This window comes from Pristiophorus japonicus, chromosome 13 (assembly GCF_044704955.1).
Source record: "Pristiophorus japonicus isolate sPriJap1 chromosome 13, sPriJap1.hap1, whole genome shotgun sequence".
NCBI lineage: Eukaryota > Metazoa > Chordata > Chondrichthyes > Pristiophoridae > Pristiophorus > Pristiophorus japonicus.
The window spans coordinates 49,591,424-49,617,923 of NC_091989.1; the positions used below are offsets into that span (position 1 = coordinate 49,591,424).

Sequence of the window (26,500 nt, forward strand, 5' to 3'; positions counted from 1 at the left end):
CCCCCTTAGTTTTTTAATGGTATCGCCCAAATCTGAAAACGCCCGCCGGGACCAAACTGCCGACGCGCACCGCCAAGAAAATCGCCAGGGCGTAAGTTTGGCCTCAACGGAAGCTCATCCAGATCGCCAAGGGAACCGTCCGGTGAAAGCTGCTTGAACAGGGTGGTAGGTGAGTACTCTGCAAAGAAGGGGAAGTTAAAGGTTCTTTCTTTATTTTTTTAAAATTTTAAAATGCCGATTATGTGTAAAAGTGTCTTGGGAATGTTTTTTAACTTTTTTTTGTGAACATTTTTTTTTAATGTTTTCCCCCCTCCCTAGGCCCAACCGCAGCCTCAGACTAAATTTTTTAAAAACCACCCGTTTTACTTAGTTTCCCCTTAACCGCCGAGAAAACCACAGAATAATGGTGCAAGACCCATTTTCTCGCCGGGCGGTTGGTTTTAATTAATTTTAACTTAAAACTGGATATTTTCACCAGTGTTACTTACCAAACATTAGCGTTTTTTCTGGGCGGGCAATCGGGCGTTGAGGGGCTCTCGGGAAAGTTTAGCCCTTATAACATTTCAAAATTGAAATTTATTTTTTTGTTAGGTCAGGGTATTAAGGATAATGGAACCAAGGCGGGTATATAGAGTTAACATACAGAGCATCCATGATCTAATTGAATGGCGGAACAGACTTGAGGGGCTGAATGGTTCTTGTGTGGAAGGTTCTCTCCGAGACATCTCATAGAAACATAGAAAATAGGTGCAGGAGTAGGCCATTCGGCCCTTCGAGCCTGCACCACCATTCAATAAGATCATGGCTGATCATTCCCTCAGTACCCCTTTCCTGCTTTCTCTCCATACCCCTTGATCCCTTTAGCCGTAAGGGCCATATCGAACTCCCCCTTGAATATATCCAATGAACTGGCATCAACAACTCTCTGCGGTAAGGAATTCCACAGGTTAATAACTCTCTGAGTGAAGAAGTTTCTCCTCATCTCAGTCCTAAATGGCCTACCCCTTATCCTAAGACTGTGTCCCCTGGTTCTTGACTTCTCCAACATCGGGAACATTCTACCCGCATCTAACCTGTCCCGTCCTGTCAGAATTTTATATGTTTCTATGAAATCCCCTCTCATCCTTCTAAACTCCAATGTATAAAGGACCAGTTGATCCAGTCTCTCCTCATATGTCAGTCCTGCCATCCCGGGAATCAGTCTGGTGAACCTTTGCTGCACTCCCTCAATAAAGTGTGCTAACTTACCAACTGGTAAATCGTCTCTTTCCTGTGACATGGGGTTGCATCATACCAAGAGGCTACCTTGCAATCACTCTCTCAGAATGACATTTGTTGACAATTATGCGAAGAACCCAAACAGCACTTGGGAGTTGGTGCTTACCCAGTTACTATATAAAGAATCACCGCAGGGAGGTGGAGCTGGGTTCATGATCAGATCAGCCATCATCTTGTTGAATGGCGGAGCAGGCTCGAGGGGCCAGGTGGCTACTCCTGCTCATATTTCTCATGTTATGTTTCGTGCCCAAAACTGCTTCGTTTTTTCCCCTCTATTACAATTATAAGAACATGAACAACTTTGGTCCAGCACATAAATTAAACAACGGGATGTCTTTTTATAAATTATATTTTGCTATAAAAAGTGATCGGTTTTAGAAAGGTGTAGTTAGATCTATTTTACCCCTGCTAACCCCTCCTGGTCCAGTCTAGAGCGACAGTTCGCCCATTCGCGAGGGCGTGGTGGATTTTACCATTCATAATCACATAAGGGAGGTTAAAGCGTCGTGTTGCACATGCAATTGTTTCTGCGCTTACCGTGTTGTCGCTAACAACACTCCACGGGAGCGCGCAAAGGAGACTCGAAAGGCAAACACAAAATAATTCCTGTATCTTTATCAGACGGGAGGGTGGCGATGACGGCGACGGCAGGGATCCCCTCTTCCCTGCCGACAGTGGTATTGGAACTTGGCAGAGAAGTCTGAACCGAACATCTTTCCTCCTGAGAGAAGGGCGAGTGCTCGCACAAAGAAAATTAAACACTTCTTTCCAACATGTCTAGTGAAGTTAAGCAAAGGAAGAAAAGCGTTGCTGCCAGGGAGCAGAATGTGAAGGGGAAGGTGTCGGACGAGCCGGAGCCGGGGCAGTGCGGGGAAGGCAGGCGGGCCTGGGCGCTGGATGTGAGGAGCGTGCTGTGTCTGCTCTCGCTGCTTGCCAGCGCGGCGCTCGCAGGGTAAGGAAAGAAGAACGGGCGGGCGCAAGTGGCCCTCGCCCGTTTGGCTCGTCTTCCGTGAGCTGTTGGTGTTGCCCGCCCACGCGCCAAGTACTGACTGTAGAGTTTGATGTTGTTGACAATTATTTTATCCCAGAGGTTGAAGGGACAGGAAATTTGTATTACTCAACTCCAATTTTATCCTCGAGTTTGAAGGGGACAGAAACGTTATTATTTTTAAAAGGGATAAAGTAAACTTCACTCCGAAGGATTTGGATGGGACGGGCGATTTTAGCCGGGCTGAAGGCTATATGGATTTCTGATGAGCTAAAAAGTACTTTTAAATCTGCGTGTGTTTTTTTTGTTTCAAAAGTAGCCAAGAAATATGGCTGTAAATTAATTGGAACTGAGCTCGAAAGGCTGGCCTTGTGTGCGGCCTGTTTGGTTCATTTTACTCACGATCGAGGGGGGTGGAGAGTGTAAACCTAAATCGAACTTTTTGGGCAAAATTCCTGTACCCAAACACCTGGAAAGATGAAAAATAAATACAATCCATTCAGGGGCGGGAGGCTCAAGACTGAACTTGCTGCAAAAAGACTTATAAACACTCCAGAACGACCCGCACTCTTCCCAGAAAGGAGCTCGCAGCAGATTTGTGGACGTGGTCGCTCGGTTTTTAACCGGTTTTGCGAGGCTGACGCCGTGTAACGCGCGGAATGTAAACCCCGGGGTCCCGAAACCCCGCGTTTATTGGCGTTCAACCGGCGAAGGAACTTTGCTGTCGGATAGATTCATTTCAGAAACGCATTATTGTTTCTTCCAATTTATTTTTTATTTGCAATGGTTTCCGTGTGTTATTTCTACAGCCTGTACTGCTGCAGGTACCGTTTTGAAACTTGTTTTATTGGAATGTGGGAGTTGTTAGCACGAAGTTATACTATCAACCCTGCATCACTCTTTGGGCAGGGAAGATGGCGTTGTGCCCAGATACCAGTTATTTTTTAATCGCAATCCAGAGGTAATGGGATAGACAACTCATGACACCACCCACGAAGATTAAAACATTTCCAGGCCTTGAAAGCGTTTTCTTTGCCCAAGTTGCAAATATACTGCAGTCCATTCAAAGCTGAAGTATTGTCAGGCAGCATCCCCAAGGCGATTTGCATCACGAGCCAAAATGTAATGCACTGTCAGCTCAGCCACGTCACTTCCTCGGTGTATGGCAATTTTCTTTTATGTCAGTGGTTTCACATTCAGGTCAAAAATCTGAGATGCAGAGCTGGCAGTATAACTGCCTGCTTGCAGTTCTCAGAATCGTATCTGTATTTCCAACTCTGTAACATCACTGCAGCTCTGCTGCTGCTGAAACCCTCATCTCTGCCTTTGTTACCTCTCGACTCGACTATTCCAACGCACTCCTGGCTGGCCTCCCACATCCTACCCTATGTAAAGTTGAGGTCACCCAAAACTCGGCTGCCCGTGTCCTAACTCGCACCAAGTCCAGTTCACCCATCACCCCTGTGCTCGCTGACCTACATTGGTTCCCTGTTGAGCAACACCTCAATTCCAAAATTCTCATCCTTGTTTTCCAATCCCTCCATGGCCTTGCCCCTCCCTATCTTATAATCTCCTCCAGCCCCACAACCCCTGAGATGTCTGCGCTACTCTAATTCTGCCTTCCTGAGCATCCCTGATTTTATCGCTCAACTCTTGGTGGCCGTGCCTTCAGCTGCTTGGGTCCTAAGCTCAGGAATACCCTCCCTAAACCTCTCTTGCTCTCTACCTCTCTTTCTTCCTTCAAGACACTCTTTAAAACCTACCTCTTTGACAAAGGTTTTGGACATCTGCCCTAATTTCTCCTTGTGGCTCTCTTTTTTTTTTGCCTTATAACACTCCTGTGAAGCACCTTGGGATGTTTTACGACGTTAAAGGTGCTTTGTGAATACAAGTTGTTGTTGAAACTAGTAGCTTAAACCTCGAGTTTTTAAAGATGTAATCACCTGCTTGATTTTAACTGTTGACCTTTTACAGCTGTTGTCTGGAAGCTGCAGATGCAGAATCATGATGAAATTCGACATTGTGAAACTTGTTAATTTTTTTGCAGGCTCATGTTTCAGCAGTCAGCTAAGTTTGCTGATGTGGAACAAAAGTACCAGCAACTGTACATGAAATCTGTAGCTGCCCAGGCCCTGGAAAGTGAAATTAGCAAAGTTTCAAAAAAGGTAAATGCTATACAAATTTTAGCAAAAAAACAATTGTATGGTAGAGTAAACATAAATTTTGAAAAAGTTGCATACAGGTCAGTTAAGAGACGGTACCCCATATTCACTACGTGATCTGGTCCTATATTGGTAACTCAGAATTCCTGACAATCCTGGCAACTTGTGAAATTAAATTCAATAAATCTGGTCATTTGTGAACTCGTGTCAGAAAATCACCACAAAAGTTCTGGATTGTTGTACTGGCCTTTAGGGGAAGAGAACTTACCATCCCTACTTGAGTCTGTTCGACTTTCTGTGCTTGACACTTTGTACCCTCCCTGAATCAGCCCATTCAGTTGTAAAAATGTAGAAGAAATCCTCTGCTGCCTTTTGGAGCAGCTAAGGTTAGGCAATTGATGCAGTCAAGAAACCTGCAAATTAAGACTACTTTTCCTCAAAAATGTGAATACTATTGTTTCCATACAATTTTTGTGTAGGTGGCTTGCTACTGTTGTAATTTTTCCAAGAGATGTGGAACTGTCTCTATTAATATCTGAAAGAATTATCAGCTAATATTTATATGGAATTATGATGTCCATTTGTTTTCTGACTTTTTATAACGGATATTTATTTTTAGTGTATAGTTATTGGAATATTTGAATAGGTTAGGAAGAAAAGACTGATATTTTTATCATAGCTTCTTATGCCTCCCAAAAACATCTCAGAACACTTCACGTACAATGAATTACTTTGAAGTTCAATGATGGTTGTTGGGTAATAAACCTGGCAGCCATTTTGCACAAAGATACCACAAACATAATTCCTTGGGAATCAAATGATTAAAATGTTTTGCAAATATGATGGCACAGAATTCTGTTTCAATGCGATTAATTAGAAATAGCATCTTTGCTACATATTAGGTTTGATGTTTAATTAATTATCGAGTTTGTAAAACGAAATAGTTGGGCACGATACAATGCAAGGTGTACAGCTTAGCTGTAATTTCAGTAAGTTCTTTTCAGGATTATAAAAGATGAGGCCATGACTACTTAGTCATATCTTCAAGTATTGTGCAAGAAAAGAGAGTTAGTTCTGTCGAGTCTTTCTTGCCAATAAACCATATACAACTCTCAATGTCTTGGCCTCTCCCAGGCTTATTTAACTTCCTGATAGAGGTGACGAACTATAGGCAAATTTCCTAAAACTACCATGAAATATCTCTGATCTCAAAGTAACCAAATGAAAATTCCAGCATCCGTCTAATATTAAAAGTTATATTGTTCAGCCCTGCCCGGTTAGCATTGCCATTTTTCCAAGCAGGATTGGAGACCCACTGTTTGTTTACGTCCATACACTTCTCCCAGTAATCTTTGAACCCTTCAGTGACTGGGATCAGTGTCCGGAATTTCCGCAGGTGTTTGACTGATCTCCTGCCATAACTTTGGCAGGAACCATAGGGAAACAATGTAAACAGCCAATTTCACTGTTTCTGCAGGGTTTTTGGCAAAGTTAGAGCGGGAGATTAAGAAAACTCTACAGAAATTTTACTCCGACACTTTCCTCCAGTTCCTTTTACAAAGGAGGTAATCAACACCGCATTAATTACTTTTGCTAAGGATCGATTACACATAACTATTCATCTGTGGTGAATAAAGAGACTTCTATTGAGTAATTTTCAGTTCATGTTGCTGGCAGTTGCAATGTATATTGGAAATCTGGGTTGACGTTGAGACTTCTGATGTGCGCTGATGCAGGCAAGGCTCCTCACTGGCAGCACGGAGTTGTAAATGATCTGTCTAATCTCCAATCTTACTCCAGTGTTATTAATTTAGACATGCTTATTTGCAACAGCAAAATGCACTGATAGGGTCCTCTTGATCACATGGCCTGATTGCTGATTGGTCCCCTTGGAGGATAAGACACACCCAGCAGTTTCTCTGGAATGTGTAATTAGAACCGCCCTACCTACGTAATCAGTTACTTTGCAAAGTGTAATTTGAGCCATTCTGACTGCTGACTCAAGACAGGAGAGAGCTCACTTGGAAAAGACAGGGCTCACTCCCACCGCCGAAACAAGTTCCTGACACCATCCCCCAAGTGCCTGACCTTCCCCCTCCGCCACCCACCCCAAATTTTCTGACCTGCTCCCCTGGGCCCAAGTTCCTCCCCCAGGATTCATGATCTTCTTCCCCTAACAAGTTCCTGACCTTCCCCTCCCCCCACCCCACCCACCCCGTGCCATAGATGGGGCATTGTGTGTGTGTCATAAATTGTTAACATGTTTATTGGGTATGAAGTGAATAGTGACAGTGTCGTGACTTCTGGATCCTCTTCAATGATATCACTTGTCACACATGCACCGAACTTTCCAAGAAATTGCGGATGTAAGGTTGGGGGGTGGCGGGCGGTGATCCGTCTTACCTGAATTCCCTCTCTCCCTTCCGATTCCCTCTTTCATCTCTCTCTCTCTCTCTCTCTCTCTCTCTCTCTCTCTCTCTCTCTCTCTCTCTCTCTCTCGCTCTTCCCCCCCCCCCCCCCCCAGTCTCCCTTCTTCTCGACCCCCCCCTCCCAGTCTCTCACTCTGTCTCTGTCTCTGTCTCTCTGTGTGTCTCTCTCTCTCTCTCTCTCTCTCTCCCACCTCCAATTCTTTTTCTCGACCGCGAAAATGTTCGTGTAAATAATCACAGCGATATGCTAGGCAAAACTTCTGGAGATAATTCAAAAGCCCTAGATGCAGTTCCAGTGGCAATGAGTTCCGTGCAGTTCTCGGTTCGGTTGCACTTCCGGCTTCCTCATATGCCGCACTGTGCGCGACTGGATCGAACGCCCATGCGCAAAAAGGGAGTGGAGTCCAATGAGCACAAGAGCAGAATTAGACAAAAATGTTGTTTCAAATAATCACTCCGTATTAATTTGCATTCCTATTTTGATAATGTGCTGTAGTGGGTGAAGGTAAGCAAACTGCTTCCTTAGATGTAGATGTACACAGAAAATATTTATTCCATTCACCACTTGCAGCAACATCGCAAACACAAAAATGAAGTACCTGTTGGCAGTTTTGCTGCAAATAGCAATCAAGGGAAATCTTCCTTTGCTGTCTCAGTGGTAATCGACTGTCTTCTGTTAGACGACCCATCAGTTGGATGAGATGCTTCTGAAGGTATTGGGATATTGTACTTGCGCAATAATTGCTTCCTGGAATAATAGATAATTGGCACTCACAAGTTTAACAGAAAAGCAAATATTTGAAGTAATCCACACATCTTGAGCAATGCCGTTGCTTCATTGCGGATAAAGATATGGGGGGGATTTCCTTGGGCCCTCCTGATCTCCAGCTACAACTTCAACAAGAGATATGTGGAAACTCCAGATAGATGCATAAACAAGGTTTCCGCTGAAGTTATCCCAACCAATTGGCAGAACCTGTTGTGAACTTACCAGTGATGAAGATTTGAAGAGCTATACGATATAAACTTTTTCAAGCTATAAATAACAAAAACTGAATAACACTGTTTTGAATCTTGTTGACTTTTACCTTACAAAAATAATTATTTTAATACTGCATGTACGGCAGGATTATTCTCCTGGAGCATGCAAGGAATTTCTTCCCGCACTTTTGATCAGAAGGGAACGGCTTCTTTTCAGCACCTTGGCCCCAAGTTTCCACATGATTTGCTCCTGATTTTTAGGAGCAACTGGTGTAGAACAGAGTATCTTAGAAATCGGAATTCTCGTCATTTAGTTTGCTCCAGTTCTAGTCAGTTAGAACAGTTTCACTTTGGAACAGAATTTTTTTTCAAAGGGGCGTGTCCGGCCACTTACGCCTGTTTTCAAGTTTCGTGTGAAAACTTACTCCAAACTAACTTAGAATGGAGTACGTGAAGATTTTTGTACGTTGGAAAAAACCTTGTCAACACTTTAGAAAATCAGGCGTAGGTTACAAATCAGGCGTAGGGAATGGGGGAGGGTGGTGTTTAAAGGGAAGTTTACAAACATTAAACACTTCAGTTTTACAAATAAAGAGCCATCATCAATAATAAATGATAAATACCTCAATAAATCAACCAATAAATCAATCAAAAAAAATTAATAAGAAATAATTTTTTTTTTTAAATCAATAAATAAAACATTTTCTACTTACTGACTGCAGCACCGGGAGCCCTCCAACAGCGTGCTGGGATGCTCCCCCCCCCCCCCCCCCCCCCCCCCCAGTGTGTTTCTATCTCTCTGTCTGTCTGTGTGTGTCTCTCATTCTCTGTGTCAGTGTCCGTGTTTCTGACAGCGAGGGGAGGGGGAGGAGGGGGGTAGAGGGAGAGAGGGGGGGAGCAGAGGGAGGGATGGGGGAGAAGGGGGAGGGATGGGGAAGAAGGGGGAGGGGGGAGAAGGGGATAAAGGGGAGGGAAAGGAGATGGGGGGAAAGGAGATGGGGGAGGGGAAGGAGATGGGGGAAGGGGAGGGGAAGGAGATGGGGGGATGGGTGGGGGAAGGGGAGGGGAAGGAGATGGGGGGATGGGTGGGGGAAGGAGATGGGGGGAAGGAGATTGGCGGGGGGGAGGCTGAACGGGCCGGGCCTGAGACCGGGTAGGGCCCGTCCCCAGCACCAGATTTACAGGTAGGTGGCGTTGGGTCGGGTTGCGGGGAGCGCGGGTCGGTGGGGTGGTGGGAGGGAGGTCGGTTCGGTTCGGGGGGAGGGAGGGAGGGAGGGAGAGGGAGGTCAGGTCGGGGGGAGGGAGGTCAGGTCGGATCCAGTCCGGAGGGGGGCGGGGGGAGCGGGAGTCGGGTCGGGTCCGGAGGCGGGGGGGGAAGCGGGAGTCGGGTCCGGTCTGGGGACGGGGGAAGCGGGAGTCGGGTCGGGCCAGGAGGAAGCAGGAGCTGGCCGTGGGAGGAGCCTTATTCACGCAGCCCCAGTGAGGCCATTGGGCCAGGGCTAGGGGCTGCGTGCTTCGGGCCCCTCCCACACAGTTTCGGGCGCCTGGAGCTACTGCACTTGCGCGCCCACTGTAGCGCGCATGTGCAGAGGTCCCAGCACTGTTTTCAGCGCAGGGACCTGGCTCCGCCCCCTACAGCTCGTGCTGCGCTGCACCGACGGCCAGAAGACCTGCAGGAAGGTGGAGAATCTGGAGCGTTTTTTTAGACGCACTTTGTGGCGCGAAAAACGGGCGTCCAGGTCGGGATTGCGCCATTCTAGGCGCGGCTCGAAACTTGGGCCCCTTATGTTGAGAGATTCTTTCTGGTCAAAAGAATTGATGATTCACCAACCATGCCTGAAAACTATTAATTGACAGATATCTTTCTGATATTCATATCGTACTTAACAAACTGTTGTCAAAGTTTTTTAACGTTCTTTTGCAGTGTGACTCGTCAACCTTTTTCAAAATGTCATTCTTAAACATTGAATTGGCATGGCTAACCTTTTGTTAGATTTGCATATTAATGGTCAATGTTTCTGAATCTTGTACAACTAAGTATTTATTTCTGAGACTACAGTACATTGAAACGTTTTCACCGACTGAAGCTTTCACAGTCCCATCAGGAGTCCTTTATATTGAGCATGGTATTTACATTAGTTTACCATTCCTGCACCACAAATGCATTATCTGCCAAGATACAATCAAGTTCCTCATCCCGCAGAAAGTACAAGTCATCCTGTAAAAGTACAAGTCATCCTGTAGAAGTACATCTCTGTTTGAATTTTTAAAATACATCTTAGGTTGGCATGGTATGGCCGTGTATGTCATGACATAATGTCAATTGTTACAGTTCTTGCATTCAGTTGCCTGAAAAGCTGGCCTTTGGAGATATTTTTCAACCAAAAGCAAGCTTTTTAATGTCATTCCCACCATCAAAATAGATGGTAGAATGGAAGGATAGAAAAACATTTTAAAATACTTTAAAGTAGATACCATATATCAGGCTTTACTCGTTACATATATAATAGCCTGGAAATTCCGGCCTCCCTGGGTCCGTACTAAGTGTCTATGGACCCCGGAAGGTACTGCAAAAGCTGGTTTTCAGCGCACAATGCTGGAGCTTGACAGATCATCCGTATGGGGAAATCCAGCTATCCCTGATATATTGGTAATATTACTGTAACATTAGTGTTTGTTTAAGCATAATAGTATGCGAGTTGCAATCTTCAAAAATGGCAGGTCAGGGAATCTGGAATTTTCCTGCACACAACACCAAAGATTGATTTCTCATCACACTGGATTAGTTTTTGAAAATTTTCAACGATTTATCATAGAGGGATTTTTTGAGCATTCGTCTCTTTTTATACTTCAAGCCAATACTTCCAAAATTTTGTTGTATGAGTCTTTTTAATATTGTTTCAACATTTATATGAATCATACTTGGTGTGTACATTTATTGGTCACTTACCTCCGACACATACTGCATTGTTGAATTATTTTGAATAAAGTGAAGCCCTTTGGAAAAATAATTCCAGAGAACTTGTAGCTCTCCTAATTTACTTTTATGTTTTAGACTCCTCTGGGAAATTGGTCAGCGATGTGTGGAATAGGTGCCTGTTTCGCTCAGTTTTTTTTGGTTCCTTCTGCGGCCTAATGAGTGGTCCTAAAAGGCACAGACGGAGGCTGACACCAAAACATAAGCACTGTGCCCCTCCCTGTACTTGCGCACAACTGAGGGCTGCTGCTAGCCAGCGTTTGCCCCCTTTCTGTTCTCCAAGGACCGACCTGAGGGCCACTGCTGGTGTCAGCTGACCCAATATGGAGCTTCAAAGATTGGTGACCCAGCTGTGGCAATCAGACAGGCGTCCACAGTTCACCCAAAATATTATAAGGCCTGAGGCCCAATTTTGGATGAGCCTTGGGCACGCACTCTGAGCGAGGTGCACTTTCCATTCCCTAAAATGAGCCGAAACAAATTTCTAGGACAATGTCTTGAATTCAACTTTTGAAAAAGAGGCATGCAGATTAGCAATGAGTGCATTTACTAATTATTTCAGAATGAATTTGGTCACATTTTTCTAAATGATTAAGTAGATCTGCACCTGTTTTGTGTTATGGATGCAGCTGGAATCATCAGAAGTCATCTTGCAGAAAGCACTATCATCTAGTTCGGTTATAACCCTCTTTGAACAGGAGATGTCAGAGCTCCGTAACCGTATGAACAGCGTGCAGAACAAAGAACAGACAATAGCACGAAAAATGCAGAACGTCAATAAGAACTTCCAAAATATTTCGGACACCTGGAAACTAAGCTTAAATGAAATTAACAGTGAGATTGCAAACCTGAAGTCAGATTCAAAGGACATGCATAACAAAATTTCATCAGAAATTAATACCGTTGAACAAGGTGTGAAGGAGCTCAGTGAAAAGTTGGAAGATTTAGAAGTTAGCACAATGAGAAATACAAAGTCAATCAAGCGACAAGAAGAGGAGGATTTAGGTGGCCTTGAGAACCAAGCAAATTGGAATGTGAAAATCATTGAGAGATTAGCCGAACAACAGAACAGTTTGATTTCAAAGGATATAGAGTTAGTAGAAAAATTGACTGAGTATGAACCTAAACTTAAAGCCTGTCAAGAACATCTTACTGCAATTGATGATGGCGTCCACTCTATCCTGAAGGTGTCTGGTGATCTTCTTAGTGCTGAAAAGAAAATGGATGACCTAACAGTCCAGGTGTTTAATTTGGAGGACAATATGCTAAAAATAATAACTGAGATACTAGATATAAAAAAAGAGCTGGACGTATTACAGTCTGATGAGGGCATTTAAAAGTCGATAAATAATCTGAATGCCATAGAAGTTACTGTAATGGGACATAATAGAACTGAGAAAGAAGGGAAGATTTCAGAAGAAGAATTCTGCAATTAAAGTTAATGCTCCATTGTTCTGCATGTACATGTGGTTTTAAACAGTGATTATGCATATGTCACAGTTTTGATGCATTCTAGCTTTGCTTTTAAATAGGGAAAGCAAAGTTCCATTGATGCAAGCTTAATCATCTGCGCCAAGTGCTGATTATTGGACTTCAACTGCTGGTAAAAAAAATTACAGGACAATGTCAACTTCTGCAAGATGAGCAGCATTATACTGCATGTTTGATAATGGTGCAACACAACAGATTGCATTAGACCAATACAAATATGCAGTGGAAGATATTACAGATATTGAAAATTAGAGTCTTTGACAAGCTTTTTAAAAAGTCATGTGGGAATTAAGATTCTGACTTGATTGAACAAGTGAGAAAATATTAAAGGGTTGCCAAAAGTAATTACAGACTAATATCTACGGTGATTCAGAACTGACATGATTAACACTTTCTTGTATGCTGTACAGCATGCTATCTAAAAATAGGCACAAGTGGTTGGAATTAGACAAGTACAATTTGCTGTGTTGGTTCAGTTCCACGTTGAGAGGCACGGGCACAAGTAGTTTTTGTATTTAAAGAAAAGTAAATCAAACTGTTTGTTTGCACACATTGTTAATGACAGAATATATACATTAATGATTCTACGTCAGTGATAATATCTCAGTTGAATGAAACATTGGTAGCAATTTGAAGGATATGTGTTTGTTGTGACTAGTAACGAGTGTGTGAAATTGCAACCATGCCTTTTGGGGAAATTCAAGAGCAGTCTTTACATTCTTCAACGAATTTAACCAGAAACATTCAATAAAAAGGTAGAACATGAGCACAAATTTAACTTGGCCCTTCCAGGATTGAATTTCCTTTTGTATCTAGTGGATGTTAAACAGGTTTATCAATACTATTTACTTGGCATTGACTAAAGAAAAAATAAAATACTGCAGATGCTGGCAATCTGAAATAAAAACAGAAAATGCAGGAACCACTCGGCCAGCTTCGAGCTGAGACCTTAACCCTACTTTCTTTCCGAGCCTGCTGAGTATTGCCAACTATTTCTGTTTTTAGTGAATAAGACTTTGACTCTTAGGTCAGTGATTGTGATTTTGTGCTGTGCTAAAATGTGACAAGATTAAACATCGTCAATTTCTTTCCAGATTTGAAAAAAGTAATGAATCAATAATTTTGTGTATTTTCCACTTTATTCATTTTTTAAAGCAAAATCAGTTATCGGTTTTCTATTGTACTTCTTTAAATCCAGTGACCAATTCAGTAGCCTTAATGCACGAAGTAACATCAGGTGTCATATATCTTGGAATTGAACCAGTTGTTGATTTTATCCCTTGTATTCAAGCTTTTTACAGCCTGGTTTTATTATTTCTGTCCAACCCATTTCTCTTTCATTGCTTCTATTGATTTGATGTAAGGAAATGAATATATGTTACAATAAAAGAACATGGGAGTTCAAAATGAAGAGTGGAACTTTTTTTTTAATTAATGAAAAATGTAAGAAGACAAGCTAGAGAAAGCATACGGGAAACCTTCATTAGTAACTCTGGGGATATTACACAGTAAGTATACAATAGCCTGTTGTGGTTCTGTCCACAGTAGTAAATAATGGCACCACACTGGCTGTATGTATAACAAATGACATGGCGGCTTTCTCTGTGTGAGACATATTCTATATAACCACTATGTAATGTCAGTGTCTTGAACAATTATTCCGCCCAGCAAACTCTAAACAAGCTTTGAATTGGCATTACGCCTTTGCAAAAGCAGGCTACATTAACACAAAAACTACTGTACAGTTTTTGCAACTTGTAATAGTACACAGCAGTCAGCCTATTTAGTAATACAATCATATCCTCAGCAAAATTTTTCCAAGTCAGTTGTATCTGTCGAAATAGAAACTAATTTCAGATTGTTTTCTGGAAGAATCTGACATTATTTGTTAATTATGCCTGACGCTGCCTCAACTATTTACTCCGAATACACTGCTAAGTTTAACTGATGACAGAAGTTTATACAGAGATTGTCATCTCTTAATGACATGTTTTCACAGCACTGCAATCTGTTGTCACTGCACCATATGGCCACAGTGAACATTGGAACAGTTTTACTGCTGAGACCAAAGTAAAAGTTGAAATTTCCTTTGAGAAATCAAAAAGCAACCCAACCATCTCATCACACAATTTATTTTCATAAATCGTTGCAGAATTTTTTTTAAAGCTAATGGAAACCACTTTACGCAACAACATATTAAACATAACCACCCCAAATCTCGAGCCACTAGAAAACTGCAGTACCTTGAGGCTCATTTCTCCAACCAGCTACAAGATATTCTGTGGTGTGAGACTGTAGACGCAGTGGCAGGTGCAAGGGCGCAGAAGGGGTCCCTGATCACCAGAAACTCTGAGAGGAAACCCAGCTGTAGGGTGGGGAGAGGGTGCAGTGTTCCAAAAAGTAGTCGAATGTTGCCAAAATTATCGTTCTACTACAAGCATTTAAAAAATCTCCCTTTTTATTTTCACCAGTGATTCTATATTGTAAATTTAATATCAAACCGTATGGCCAAATGGGTCTCTAAACACGCCACAATGTACAATAGCAGATTGCCTTTTGCTCACCAACTAAAAAGATTAATTGGTCAAGTTACTTTAAGATTTTATAAAAATGTACAAACTAAAGGAAATCCAACTTAAAGTACAGTTGTTTATATTCAGAAGCTGATAAGATCAATCTGCTTTTGCCAATGGGGAACCAGAATGGATTTTAATATTCAGCTCCTGCGCGAGGCATTTGCCAACTGAATCTAAGCTTACTACAACAATTACTTACATTTATATAGCGCATTTAATGTAGCAAAACATCTCTGCGCACTTGTTAAGCGCGTTATAAGTAAAAACATTTTTGACACTGAGCCACAGAAGGAGATAGTGGGACAAATGACCAAACGCTTGGTAAAAGAGGTAGCTTTTAAGGAGCATCTTAAAGGAGGAAGAGAGATTTAGGGAGGGAATTCCAGAGCTTGGGTCCTAGGCAGCTGAAGGCACGGCCACCAATGGTGGTGCCATTAAAATCAGGGATACCCAAGAGGCCAGAATTGGAAGAGCGCAGAGATCACGAAGACTTGTAGGGTTTGAGGAGGTTACAGAGACAGGAGGGGCAAGTCCATGGAGGGATTTGAAAATGGGTATGAGGATTTTGAAACTGAAGCATTGTCGGATCAGGAGCCAGTGAAGGTCAGCAAGCACAGGGCTGATGGGTGAACGAGATGGAGTGAGTTAAGATACAGCAGCAGAGTTTTTTTTACTCCCAAAATAATCGCAAGTAGATGCAGGGTTGCAAGTACAATTGGCATGAGAGTTGCAATGCATGAGCAGGAGCTGAACCAGAGCAAGTTCTTATCACCAAACCCAGTGCATGGAAAAACAACACCAGGGGGGAAATTCTGCGTGGATTTCAAGATTCCAAATCAAGGAATGCTACAGGCCCTGACCCTAAATTCCCAACGCTGCAAGCCATCAAGGTTGTTAGTGCATCGAATGACCTACTGCATACTATACCCAGCCCCTGCACCATGCTACAGAGTTACTACTGCAAAATATCAGTTGTAGGTGCTTCCAAATTAAACCATAGCTAATAGGCTCAAAGCTTGAGAGGCTTCCGCAATCAACCAAGCTACCACGGGGAACCAGCAAATAGTCAGCAATGGAGAGGTTTTAGCAGAAAGCTAGGTGGAATTGTACAGCCCTTCCCTTCGGCAAGAAACGTCCCTCTGGATACATTGAGAGAGCAAATATAGTTGAAAGAAAGAATATTTTTTTAAATTAATGACTGCAAAGTTGTACATGAGCCTACAGATATTCCTTTGACCACTTCAGAGCCACCAATGGTGTAATGATATCTATGCTTCACACTGGTGTAACAAAAAACCTATATTAAAATGTGGTCACTGTTTAAACAGATGGACAAATATTGGATATAAAATTTATTTTTGGACTTTTAAGCATTGTTTTAGTATTTTTGCATCCATATGAGAGACCATAAATTTCACAATGTGACAGAAATAATGTGTATTTTACATGTAGTTTGTGGTGTTTCAAGCTGAGCACAAGATTAACATTGCAGTACACAGTTGATTTTTTTATTCATTTATTCTTGGGTCCTGGCAAAGCCTGCATTTATTATCCATCCCGAGTTGCCCTGACTGGATGATTTGCTCGGCCTCTTTAAAGAGCAGTTAAGAGTCAACCATATTAGTGTGGGACTGGGGGGACACACAGCCCAGACCAGGTAATGGCAGTAGGTTTCCTTCCCCAAAGGACAGGAGTGAACCAATTGGGTTTTTACAACAATCCAACAGCTGCCCCGTCACTTTAACTGATACCAGCCTTTTATTTTCAGATATTTGTTGAAACTGGATTCAAATTCTCAAACTGCCATGTTGGGAGTTGAACTCCTGTTCTTTGGATTATTAGTCCAGGCCTCTTAGATTACTAGTCCAGTAATATTTATTGTTAATTGGTTCCAAAAACAGCAACAGTATATGTACTGAATATTTTGCATTGATGTCTTAACAGGAAGTGAGGCTATGGTAATTGTAAAGAAATTGAACCACTTTTATGTTTTCACTCACTTTGAAGCAGCTTTTGAATCTCATTTCAATCTTTCCCATCAGCATTGGGAATTTGATGATGTATGTGGAATCAATGATAAATGCAGATTTTACCATTCCATGGCACAGCTGTGTCTTCAGAATGGATGGATGTCTTGAATTACCTCCTTTTTGTTTAATCCTCCTCTCAGAAAGTGCTTTTATTAAACCGCATGCAGGTTAATAACAATATAGCAATCATTTTATTGTGATTGACTTTTATTGAAACATTTGTCGAAGTATTTTGGCAGAATATGCACAATGCTTTTTTAAAAAAGAATTTGTTCTCTGCAATTAAGTTTTTTGGTTCTGCATTCACATTTATTCAATAGTTCATGCTAAATTCTTGTTTGATTGGAAACATCATGGGGCATTTTGCCACGAGGCTAGTATGTCACTTTCAACACTTTACTTTCTAAAAGTGTTCTGATATGAATGTAATAACATTATAAGTAACCCAGTAGCTCAAGTACTTGGGCTTTTAACTCTAAACCAGAACGTTGAGGGCCTGAATCCCAGGGCTGCCTGTCACTTAGACTGGCTTGCCAGAGTCAGATGTGCTCTGTCAGTTTTCAGTTGAGCTAATGAAATGAAGTAGTTAGCTTGAATAGGAAGTCCTGATTGTATTTGGCTCATTCTTTCAAAATTCTCTTGCTCTTATCCCCTTGTTATCCTTGCATGGCCAACATGATTGAAGTGCATTGAATAACAATGGCTGGCCATTTTACACCCACATAGCCTGGTACTCTGATTTCCTCTAAAACTGGAAAAACCATTGCATATGAAATGGCATATATGTACTATGTTATACAGCGTGTGTGTGTATGTTTGGTGCATGCAATTCTAAAGGGGGTGCATGAACAGAGAGACATAAGAACATAAGAATTAGGAGCATGAGTTGGCCATTCGGCCGCCCGAGCCTGCTCTGCCATTCAATAAGATCATGGCTGATCTTCTACCTCAACTCCACTTTCCTGCATTGTCCCCATATCCCTTGATTCCCTTAATATTCAAAAATCTATCGATTTCTGTCTTGAATATACTCATTGGGCCCAGGTTTCCGCCCTCTGTAAAAACAGCGCACCTCCATAAGGTGCGGCGACTTTCTGGAATAAAAAGGGCGCCGAAAACTTACCTTGTGATTCTCCTGTCTCCTTAGGACATATTCGTGCTCGTTGTGGTGCGGCACAAGGGGTCGGGGACGGAGCCAGGTCCCGGCGCTGAAAACAGTGCCGAGACCTCTGCACATGCGTCCCGTTAAGCTCCCTCCCCTTCAGCTCCCTCCCTCCCATTTAGCTCCCCCCGCCCCCCTCCCGTTCAGTCTCTCTTCCCCCCCCCGCCCCCCCCCACTCCTTTCACGTTGTCAGCGGGGCCCACCCGAAGTGGCGGCGGCCCGGCCCATTCAGCCTCTTTATCCCCCCCCCTCCCTCCCGTTCAGCCTCCCCTCTCCCTCTCCCCCCTCCTCTCTTTCCCCGCCCCGCCCCCCCCACTCCCCTCGCTAGTCTACTTAATCTCTGCTCATAGGACAATCCTTCCCATCCCAGGAATCAGTCTGGTGAACCTTTGTTGCACTCCCTCTATGGCAAGTATATCCTTCCTTAGATAAGGAGACCAAAACTGTACACCATACTCCAGGTGTGGTCTCAACAGAGCCCTATATAATTGCAGTCAGACATCTTTACTCTTGCACTCAAATCTTCTTGTAATAAAGGCCAACATACCATTTGCTTTCTAAATTGCTTGCTGTAACTGCATGTTAAATTTCAGTGATTTGTGTATAATGACACCCAGGACCCTCAACACCAACATTTTCCAATCTCTCTTCGTTTAAAAAATACTCTCTTTTTATTTTTCCTACCAAAGTGGTTAACTTCATATTTCTCTACATTATACAACTAAATTCAATTTACCATATTCTTGATCACTCACTTAGCCTGTCTATAATCCCCTTGAAGTCTCTTTGCATCCTCCTCACAACATACATTCCCACCTTGCTTTGTATCATCAGCAAACTTGCATATATTATATTTGATCCCCTCATCCAAATCACTGATATAGATTGTGAATAGCTGAGGCCCAAGCACTGATCCTTGTGGTACCCCACGAGTTACAGTCTGTCAACCCAAAAATGACCTGTTTATTCCAACTCTCTTTTTTGTCAGTTAACCAATCCTGAATCCATGCTAGTATATTACCCCTAATCCCATGAGCCCTAATTTTGTTGAATAATTTTGTGTGGCACATTATCGAATGCCTTCTGAAAATCCAAATGCATCGCATCCACTGGTTCCTCCATATCTATTCTGCTAGTTACAACCTCAAAAAACTCCAACAGATTTGTCAAACATGATTTCCCTTTCATAAATCCATGTTGACTGCCCAATCCTATTATTATTTTCTAAGTGCCCTGTTACCACATCCTTAATAATTTATTCTAACATTTTCCCTGCTATTGATGTCAGGCTAACTGGTCTGTTGTTCCCCGTTTCTCCTTCCTTTCTTAAATAGCAGGGTTACATTTGCTACCTTCCAATCCGTGGGATCCTTTCTAGAATCTATGGAATTTTGGAAGATGACAACCAATGCATCTACTATCTCTATAGCCACCTGTTTCAAAACGCTATGATGTAGGCCATCAGGTCATGGGGATTTATCGGCTTTCAGTCCCATTCATTTCGCCAGTACTATTTTTTTACTAATACTAATTTCTTTCAGTTCCTCATTCTCGCCTTTGGTTCTCCATTATTTCCAGGAGGTTTTTTGTGTCTTCTTCCGTGAAGACAGACACAAAGTATTTGTTTAATTTCTCTGCCATTTCCTTATTCTCCTTTTACAATTTCTCCCATCTTAGCCTGTGAGGGACCTGCATTTACTTTCACTAATCCTTTCCTTTTTACATACCTATAGAAGCGCTTGCCATCTGTTTTATGTCTCTCGCTAGTTTACTATCATATTCTATTTTCCCTTTTTTTATCAATTTCTTTGTCCTTTGCTGAATTCTAAAATCCTCCCAATCCTCAGGCAACATTATAAGCCTCTTTAATCTAATACTATCTTTAACTTCTCTTGTTGGTTGGACCATTTTTCCTGGGGGTTTTGTGCCTGAAAGGAATATATATTTATTGTAAATTATGTATTCATTAGTTAAATGTTAACCATTGCTTGTCTACCATCATACATTTTCATGTCATTTTCCAATCTACCGTAGCCAACTTGCCCCTCATACATACCTACATAGTTTGCTTTGTTTAGATTTAAGACCCTAGTTTCAGATTTAAAAATCACTTTCAAACAATATAAAATTCTATCATATCATGGTCACTCTTCCCTAAGGTCCCCTTTACTACAAGGTTATTAATTAACCCTTTCTCATTGCACAATACTAGATCTAAAATAGCCTGCTCCCTCGTTGGTTCCTCAACATACTGATCTAGAAAACTATCTTGTCTACATTCCATGATTTCATCCTCCATTATTACTGCAAATTTGGTTTGCCAAATCTATATGTAGATTAAAGTCCCCCATGATTACCGTATTACCATTGTTACATGCACCGTTAATTTCCTGATTTATACTCTGCCCTACATTACAACTAATGTTAGGGGGCTTATAAATAATTCCCTCCAATGACCTGGGGGTATATGTGCACAAATCGTTAAAGGTGGCAGGGTAGGTTGAGAAAGTGGTTAAAAAAGCATGCGGGATTCTGGCCTTCATAAATACAGGCATAGAGTACAAAAGCAAGGAAGTTCTGATGAACCTTTATAAAACACTGGTTCGGCCTCAACTGGAGTATTGGGTCCAATTCTGGGCACCGCACTTTAGGAAGTATGTGAAGGCCTTAGAGAGGGAGCAGAAAAGATTTACAAGAATGATTCCAGGGATGAGGGATTTCCGTTATGTCGATAGACTGGAGAAGCTGGAGTTGTTCTCCTTAGAGCAGAGAAGGTTGAGAGGATATTTGATGAGGTGTTCAAAATCATGAGCAGTCTAGACATAGTAGAGAGAGAGAAACTGTTCCCATTGGCAGATGAGAACCAGAGGACACAGATTTAAGGTGATTGGCAAAAGAACCAAAGGACATGAGGAAAAGCTTTTTTCACAGCGAGTGATTATGATCTGGAATGCACTGCCTGACACGGTGATGGAGGCAAATTCAATCATGACTTTCAAAAGGGAATGAGATAAGTACCTGAAGGAAAAATAACTGCAGAGCTACAGGGAAAGGGCTGGGGAGTGGGACTAGCTGACGTGCTCTTGCAGAGAGCCGGCACAGGCTCGACGGACTGAATGGCCTCCTTCTGTGCTGTAACCATTCTACGATTCTATTCAATGTAACAATCTATCAATATCTTTAGAATTGACTTTTTTGGAATGGGTTTCTCTTCTCTATGCTTCACACACCACAGGTCCTACAAATTCTGCGGTTGAGTCCTCTACCTAACACACACTTCCTCCATTCTCGTATGCTGCTCATAGTATTTTCTCCTTGGGTGCCCAAATGCAAACATGCCAATCTAGAAATCTGGCAAAACGGACCAACAGCTTCAAATATTGGCTTATGACATGCAGTCACGTTGATAGCACTTGTCCGAATAAGCTGCTGGTGTACACTTGTGTATCAGAAGATGGTGTTGAAAATGCAGAGATTTTCCCCAATTTCCAGTGGAAAATTGCAGGGTAATGTGGATCTGTGTTGGCATTCCCCATTGCTATATATGATAAATTGTTTATGCTGCTCTCAGAGTGACACAGAGGCATTGTTCTCTCTCCTCTTCCAGCTCACCGTAGCACGATTCTTCACCTCAAATAAATTCTCCCTTTCGCCTCAGTTCCCAGTGTCAGTCTTTGCTGCCTCAACCTCCAGTTCATGCTGGGACTGTTCAACACCCTCTCCCAGTTCATCCTGGTAATCTTTTCTCCTTCAGTCTGGTACATTTCTCCCCCTTGGGTCGCATTTGCAGATGTCTCTCCCTTTTTGCGCTCTCAATTCATATTGGCACTCTTCCTCATGCCCCCCCACCCCACCCCCTTTATCCCAGGCTTAGCCCCTCATCACTACTACCTGTTGCAGAGTGCTGCAGAAATGTAACAAAATGTTACAAGGAGAAGCCAAGGTGTTGGAATGAAAGATTTAGACGTGCAGATTATAGCCTGGATTAAAAAAACTTAATGACTAAGCCAAGAATGCACCTGTTTTGAGTGACAAAATTATTGATTCATATGAGGTTTGTTGACATTCTGTAACCTAGGATATTATGACCTAAAGCAGGCTCCATTGTGACATGAAATGACCTAAAATATAGATAAGAATAAGATGGTTTGTTTAGATTTTTGTGAAGTTCATTTTATGGATTGCGTTTTATATCTTTACACGGAGATTTTATTTGAGCAAATGTATGTCTCAATTTGTGTGTAATAGCACCATCTCTATTTTATTGCTGGACAAAAATGCTTTGGTAATTCCATAATTAACATGATGGCACATCATGTAAGTACAATCCACAAAGGCAGCCGTATAGTAAAATGTGTTTTGATAGCTAATTATTTGGCAGCAGTATGCTATTTATATAACTTGAATGTGTGTCAGCTTGGCTCAGTTAGCCCTCTCGCCTTAATGAGTCAGAGTCTTAAGCTAAGTGCATAATCTAGGCTGACAGTATAGTAGAAATGCTGCATTCTTGTCCTTCAAATGAGATGACAAATCTGTGTGCCTGTTGTAATTAAGATGGATTTTAAAGATCTCATGGCAGTATTTGAAGAAGAGCAAGGTGTTTTCTCTACCAATATTCCTCCATCAACCAACACAAGACAAAAGCAGATTAACTGGTCTTTTTACTGCATTTCTGTGCATGGGAACGTGTACAAAATGAATGCTGAGATTGCCTACATAATATCAATCATTACAATTCAAAGTAATTCATTGGGCTCAATTTTCCCAAGCCTGTTTTCTAGCGTACTTACCCAAGTTGCGCCGCTTAATTACGTGAATAGATGTGCCAGGAAAAAATCTTTGTAGTTTCTCCGACGTTTGGCCTCTAATCTACAGCCGTGCAGCATGGCCAGTCGCCTCGGGGGGTGGAGCCTGCGGTCTGTGCTGGAAAAAGGTGCTGGGCCTTCTGCGCATGCGCAGTGGAAAAAAGTGACGTTCCTGTCATCTCTGAAATGGCCGCGCATGCGCAGCAGAGCTTCAAGTTGGCATTCGGCCATTAACCCCACACCAGAGGATTAGAAGGGCTTAAGTCCACAAGAAGAAGGTATTATTTACTTATTTAATAATTAATATTTGTTCTTGCATTCAGCTTTGAAGTGGCCCCCGATGCCAGCCTGATTGCTCTCTCTCTGCCCCCCCAGCCTCCCAGTGCGTTCTCCTGCCTCTAGCCCAGGCCGAGTGGCCTCTTCCCTCCTGGTCCCAGCACCTAACGACACCTGAAAGGCTTCCCCCCCCCCGCCATCCCATTTCCCTTCCCCCACTCTCTCTTTCTCCCCCACCTCTCTGCCCCTCTCTCTTACATTTCCTGCTGCTGCTGTCCGGGCATCTGCTGCACTTGCCTGCGCCGATTTCCTTACCTGCGCCAATTTCTTTAACTCTCCACAAGGGTTTTCTCGAGTGGCCACATATGCTGGCCTAAGTAGAAATGGAGTAACTATTAGCTGGCCAAAGTTGCCTAAATGGCTAGAACTGGCGTAGGTGGCTGGTAATGCCCTCTTTTGAGCCAAAAAAAAAATAATTGCCTAAAGAAAATGTAACTAAGTCAGTTAGGCTGATGCAACTTGATTGGGGAAACTGGGGATTTTTAAGTTCGGCCAGAAAAAGCAGCTTACTCCAAAAAAAAACGGAGCAAATACTGGGGAAAATTGAGCCCATTGTTTTGAACACATTTTGAGATGTTCCTGAGAGAGATGATAAGGTGCTATACAATTGTTAGTGTTTATATAAGAATAGAACACATACTTATAAAGTAAGTTGGTGAATTTTCAGTTTTATATTTAATGTATCACCACTGAAGCAACTTGTTTCTTTGTCTGTGTAGTGTGAAAGTACACAAGAAATTGTGGACAAACTTAAAGACCATTCACTGCTGAAGCAAGTCGAAGATCTGAAGACGGAAATCATGAAAATGAAGATATGGTCATCCAGCATCACGGAGAAAAGAAATGAGTTGGATGAAAAATTGGTTTCTCTTTCTGATACCATTGAAAGGATAAAAAAAAATACAGTTCAAATATCAAATGATGTCACCACAAAACTTTCTGGTGTCAGAACTGACATTCGGCGGATATCTGGTCTGGATTCAGATATTAGTTCACTGAAAGATTCTTTGCATGAACTTGAAAGCAAGGTGACTAATGTAGAGAAAACTGCCATCCGCAACATAGGTGACTTAATTGCAACCAGTGTCGAAAGAGTCACACAACTTAAGAATTTGTTGTCTGGAAATGCAGATAAAATTGGGTTTCTACAGAAGAAGTTGACTGAATTGAAGGCTGAAGATGATAAACTTTCAGACAGACTTTTTAGTCTGGAAAATAGTCGAGCTAAACTTGTTAGAGCAATCATGTTTGCAAATGATCTTAAACCTAAAGTTTACAACCTCAAAAAGGATTTCTCTCTCCTAGAGCCACAAGTGAATGATCTCATTGGAAGGATTGGTCGAATTTCTTCTGACCTGCAGAAAAGAAATGAAGAAATTGCCAACTTAAAGAAAGAAGTAACAAACTGCACTGTAAATTTAAATGATAATCAGGGTGCAAAAGATCGACGAAGTCAAGTCACTACTATGGGTCAGTGATTGTAGATTTTGCTTGCAGCAGGATACTAAAGTGAAGATTTTAAGTGTCTTTATCTGAACTTGTCAATAAGTAATTTGCATTTTTGTCAAAGCTCTTTGTTTTTCTATTATAATATGGAGTCGTGCTGCTCTGTACCGAGCATTATGTTACAAAATAATTTAGTTCGCTTTCCCATATATATATAAATATATAATACCATGCTGAAACACTCACAGATGCACATACAAGGGCCAATTACTCGAATGCAGCAGAGGATTGGTATTCACATAATGGAATAGATTTTTCAGAATAAATTATGTTTCTTTTTTAAAAATAAAATGTTTTACATATTTACATTATATTGGCACAAGTATTTAATTTATGCTGCAATATTATTGAGTCAGTGATTATTTGCTTTTAGAATTTTACCAGGTATGATTAGAAGTAAGTTTAAAAGGTATGTGTGTATACAGCATAAGGATAATGAATAATGGCCCTGAAATTAAACCCTGGGATCCTAGCATAACAAACACTAAACATATTCATCTGAAATTCCACTTTCTGTTATTCTCACAGAAGCGTTAAGTTATAATCATAGAATCATAGAAAAATACAGCACGGAAGGAGGCCATTTCGGCCAATCATGTCCGCGTCGGCCAACCAAAAGCCATCCAGCCGAATCCCACTTTCCTGCTCTTGGTCCGTAGCCCTGAAGGTTACGGCACTTTAAGTGCACATCCAAGTATGTTTTAAATGTGGTGAGGGTTTCTGCCTCTACCACCCTTTCAGGCAGTGAGTTCCAGACCCCCACTACCCTCTGGGTGAAGACATTTCCCCTCATATCTCCTCTAAATCTTCTCCCCCCAATTACTTTTAATCTATGTCCCCTGGTTTTTGACTCCTCTGCCAAGGGAAACAGATCCTTCCTATCCATTCTATCCAGGCCCCTCATAATTTTATACACCTCAATCAGGTCTTCCCTCAGCCTCCTCTGTTTCAAAGATCTCCAATCTTTCCTCATAGCCAAAATTCTCCAGTCCAGGCAACATTCTTGTAAATCTCCTCTGCACCCTTTCCAGTGCAATCACATCTTTCCTGTAATGTGGTCACTAGAATTGCACACAGTACTCCAGCTGCGGCCTAACCAGTCTTTTATACAGTTCAAACAGAAGTTCCTTGCTCTTGTATTCCATGCCTTGACTAATAAAGGCAAATATTTAATATGCCTGCTTAATCACCTTATCTACCTGGCTTGCCGTCTTGCTTTGGGAGTCTTGTGTCTGGCATGCGAACAATGTGGCCCACCCAACGGAGCTGGTCGAGTGTTGGCCTGATCGAGAACACTGACGTTGGTGTATCTATTCTCCCAGGGAACTTGCAGGATTTTGCGGAGGCATCGTTGGTGGTATTTTTCCAGTGATTTGAGGTGTCTACTGTATATGATCCACGTCTCTGAGCCATACAGGAGGGCGGATATCACTACAGCCCTGTAGACCATGAGCTTGGTGCCAGATTTAAGGGCCTGATGGGCCAGGTGGGCAGAGGAAACGTTTCAAGGATACCCTCAAAGCTTCCTTGATAAAGTGCAACATCCCCACCGACACCTGGGAGTCCCTGGCCAAAGACTGCCCTAAGTGGAGGAAGAGCATCTGGGAGGGCGCTGAGCACCTCGAGTCTCATCGCCGAGAGCATGAGAAAACAAGAGCAGGCAGCGGAAGGAGCGTACGGCAAACCACCCTTTCCTCCAATGACTATCTGTCCCATGTGCGACAGTCTGTAATTCACGAATTGGACTGTTCAGTCACCTGAGAACTCATTTTTGGAGTG

General features: G+C 42.2%; 1 protein-coding gene across 2 annotated transcripts; it reads left to right on the top strand.

Moving 5' to 3' along the window:
- The first annotated feature begins 1,886 nt into the window (after positions 1-1,886).
- Positions 1,887-25,029, top strand: LOC139278002 (inhibitor of nuclear factor kappa-B kinase-interacting protein-like). 2 transcript variants are annotated; one of them, XM_070896653.1, is made up of 3 exons: positions 1,887-2,230; positions 4,314-4,431; positions 23,935-25,029. In XM_070896653.1, exons 1-3 carry the CDS (start codon positions 2,052-2,054, stop codon positions 24,691-24,693), a joined length of 1,056 nt encoding a protein of 351 aa, XP_070752754.1. In that variant the 5' UTR covers positions 1,887-2,051; the 3' UTR covers positions 24,694-25,029. The 2 variants fall into 2 exon arrangements, with proteins under 2 accessions (XP_070752754.1, XP_070752755.1); XM_070896654.1 differs by lacking the exon at positions 23,935-25,029 and adding an exon at positions 11,445-13,713.
- The last annotated feature ends 1,471 nt before the right edge of the window (positions 25,030-26,500 follow it).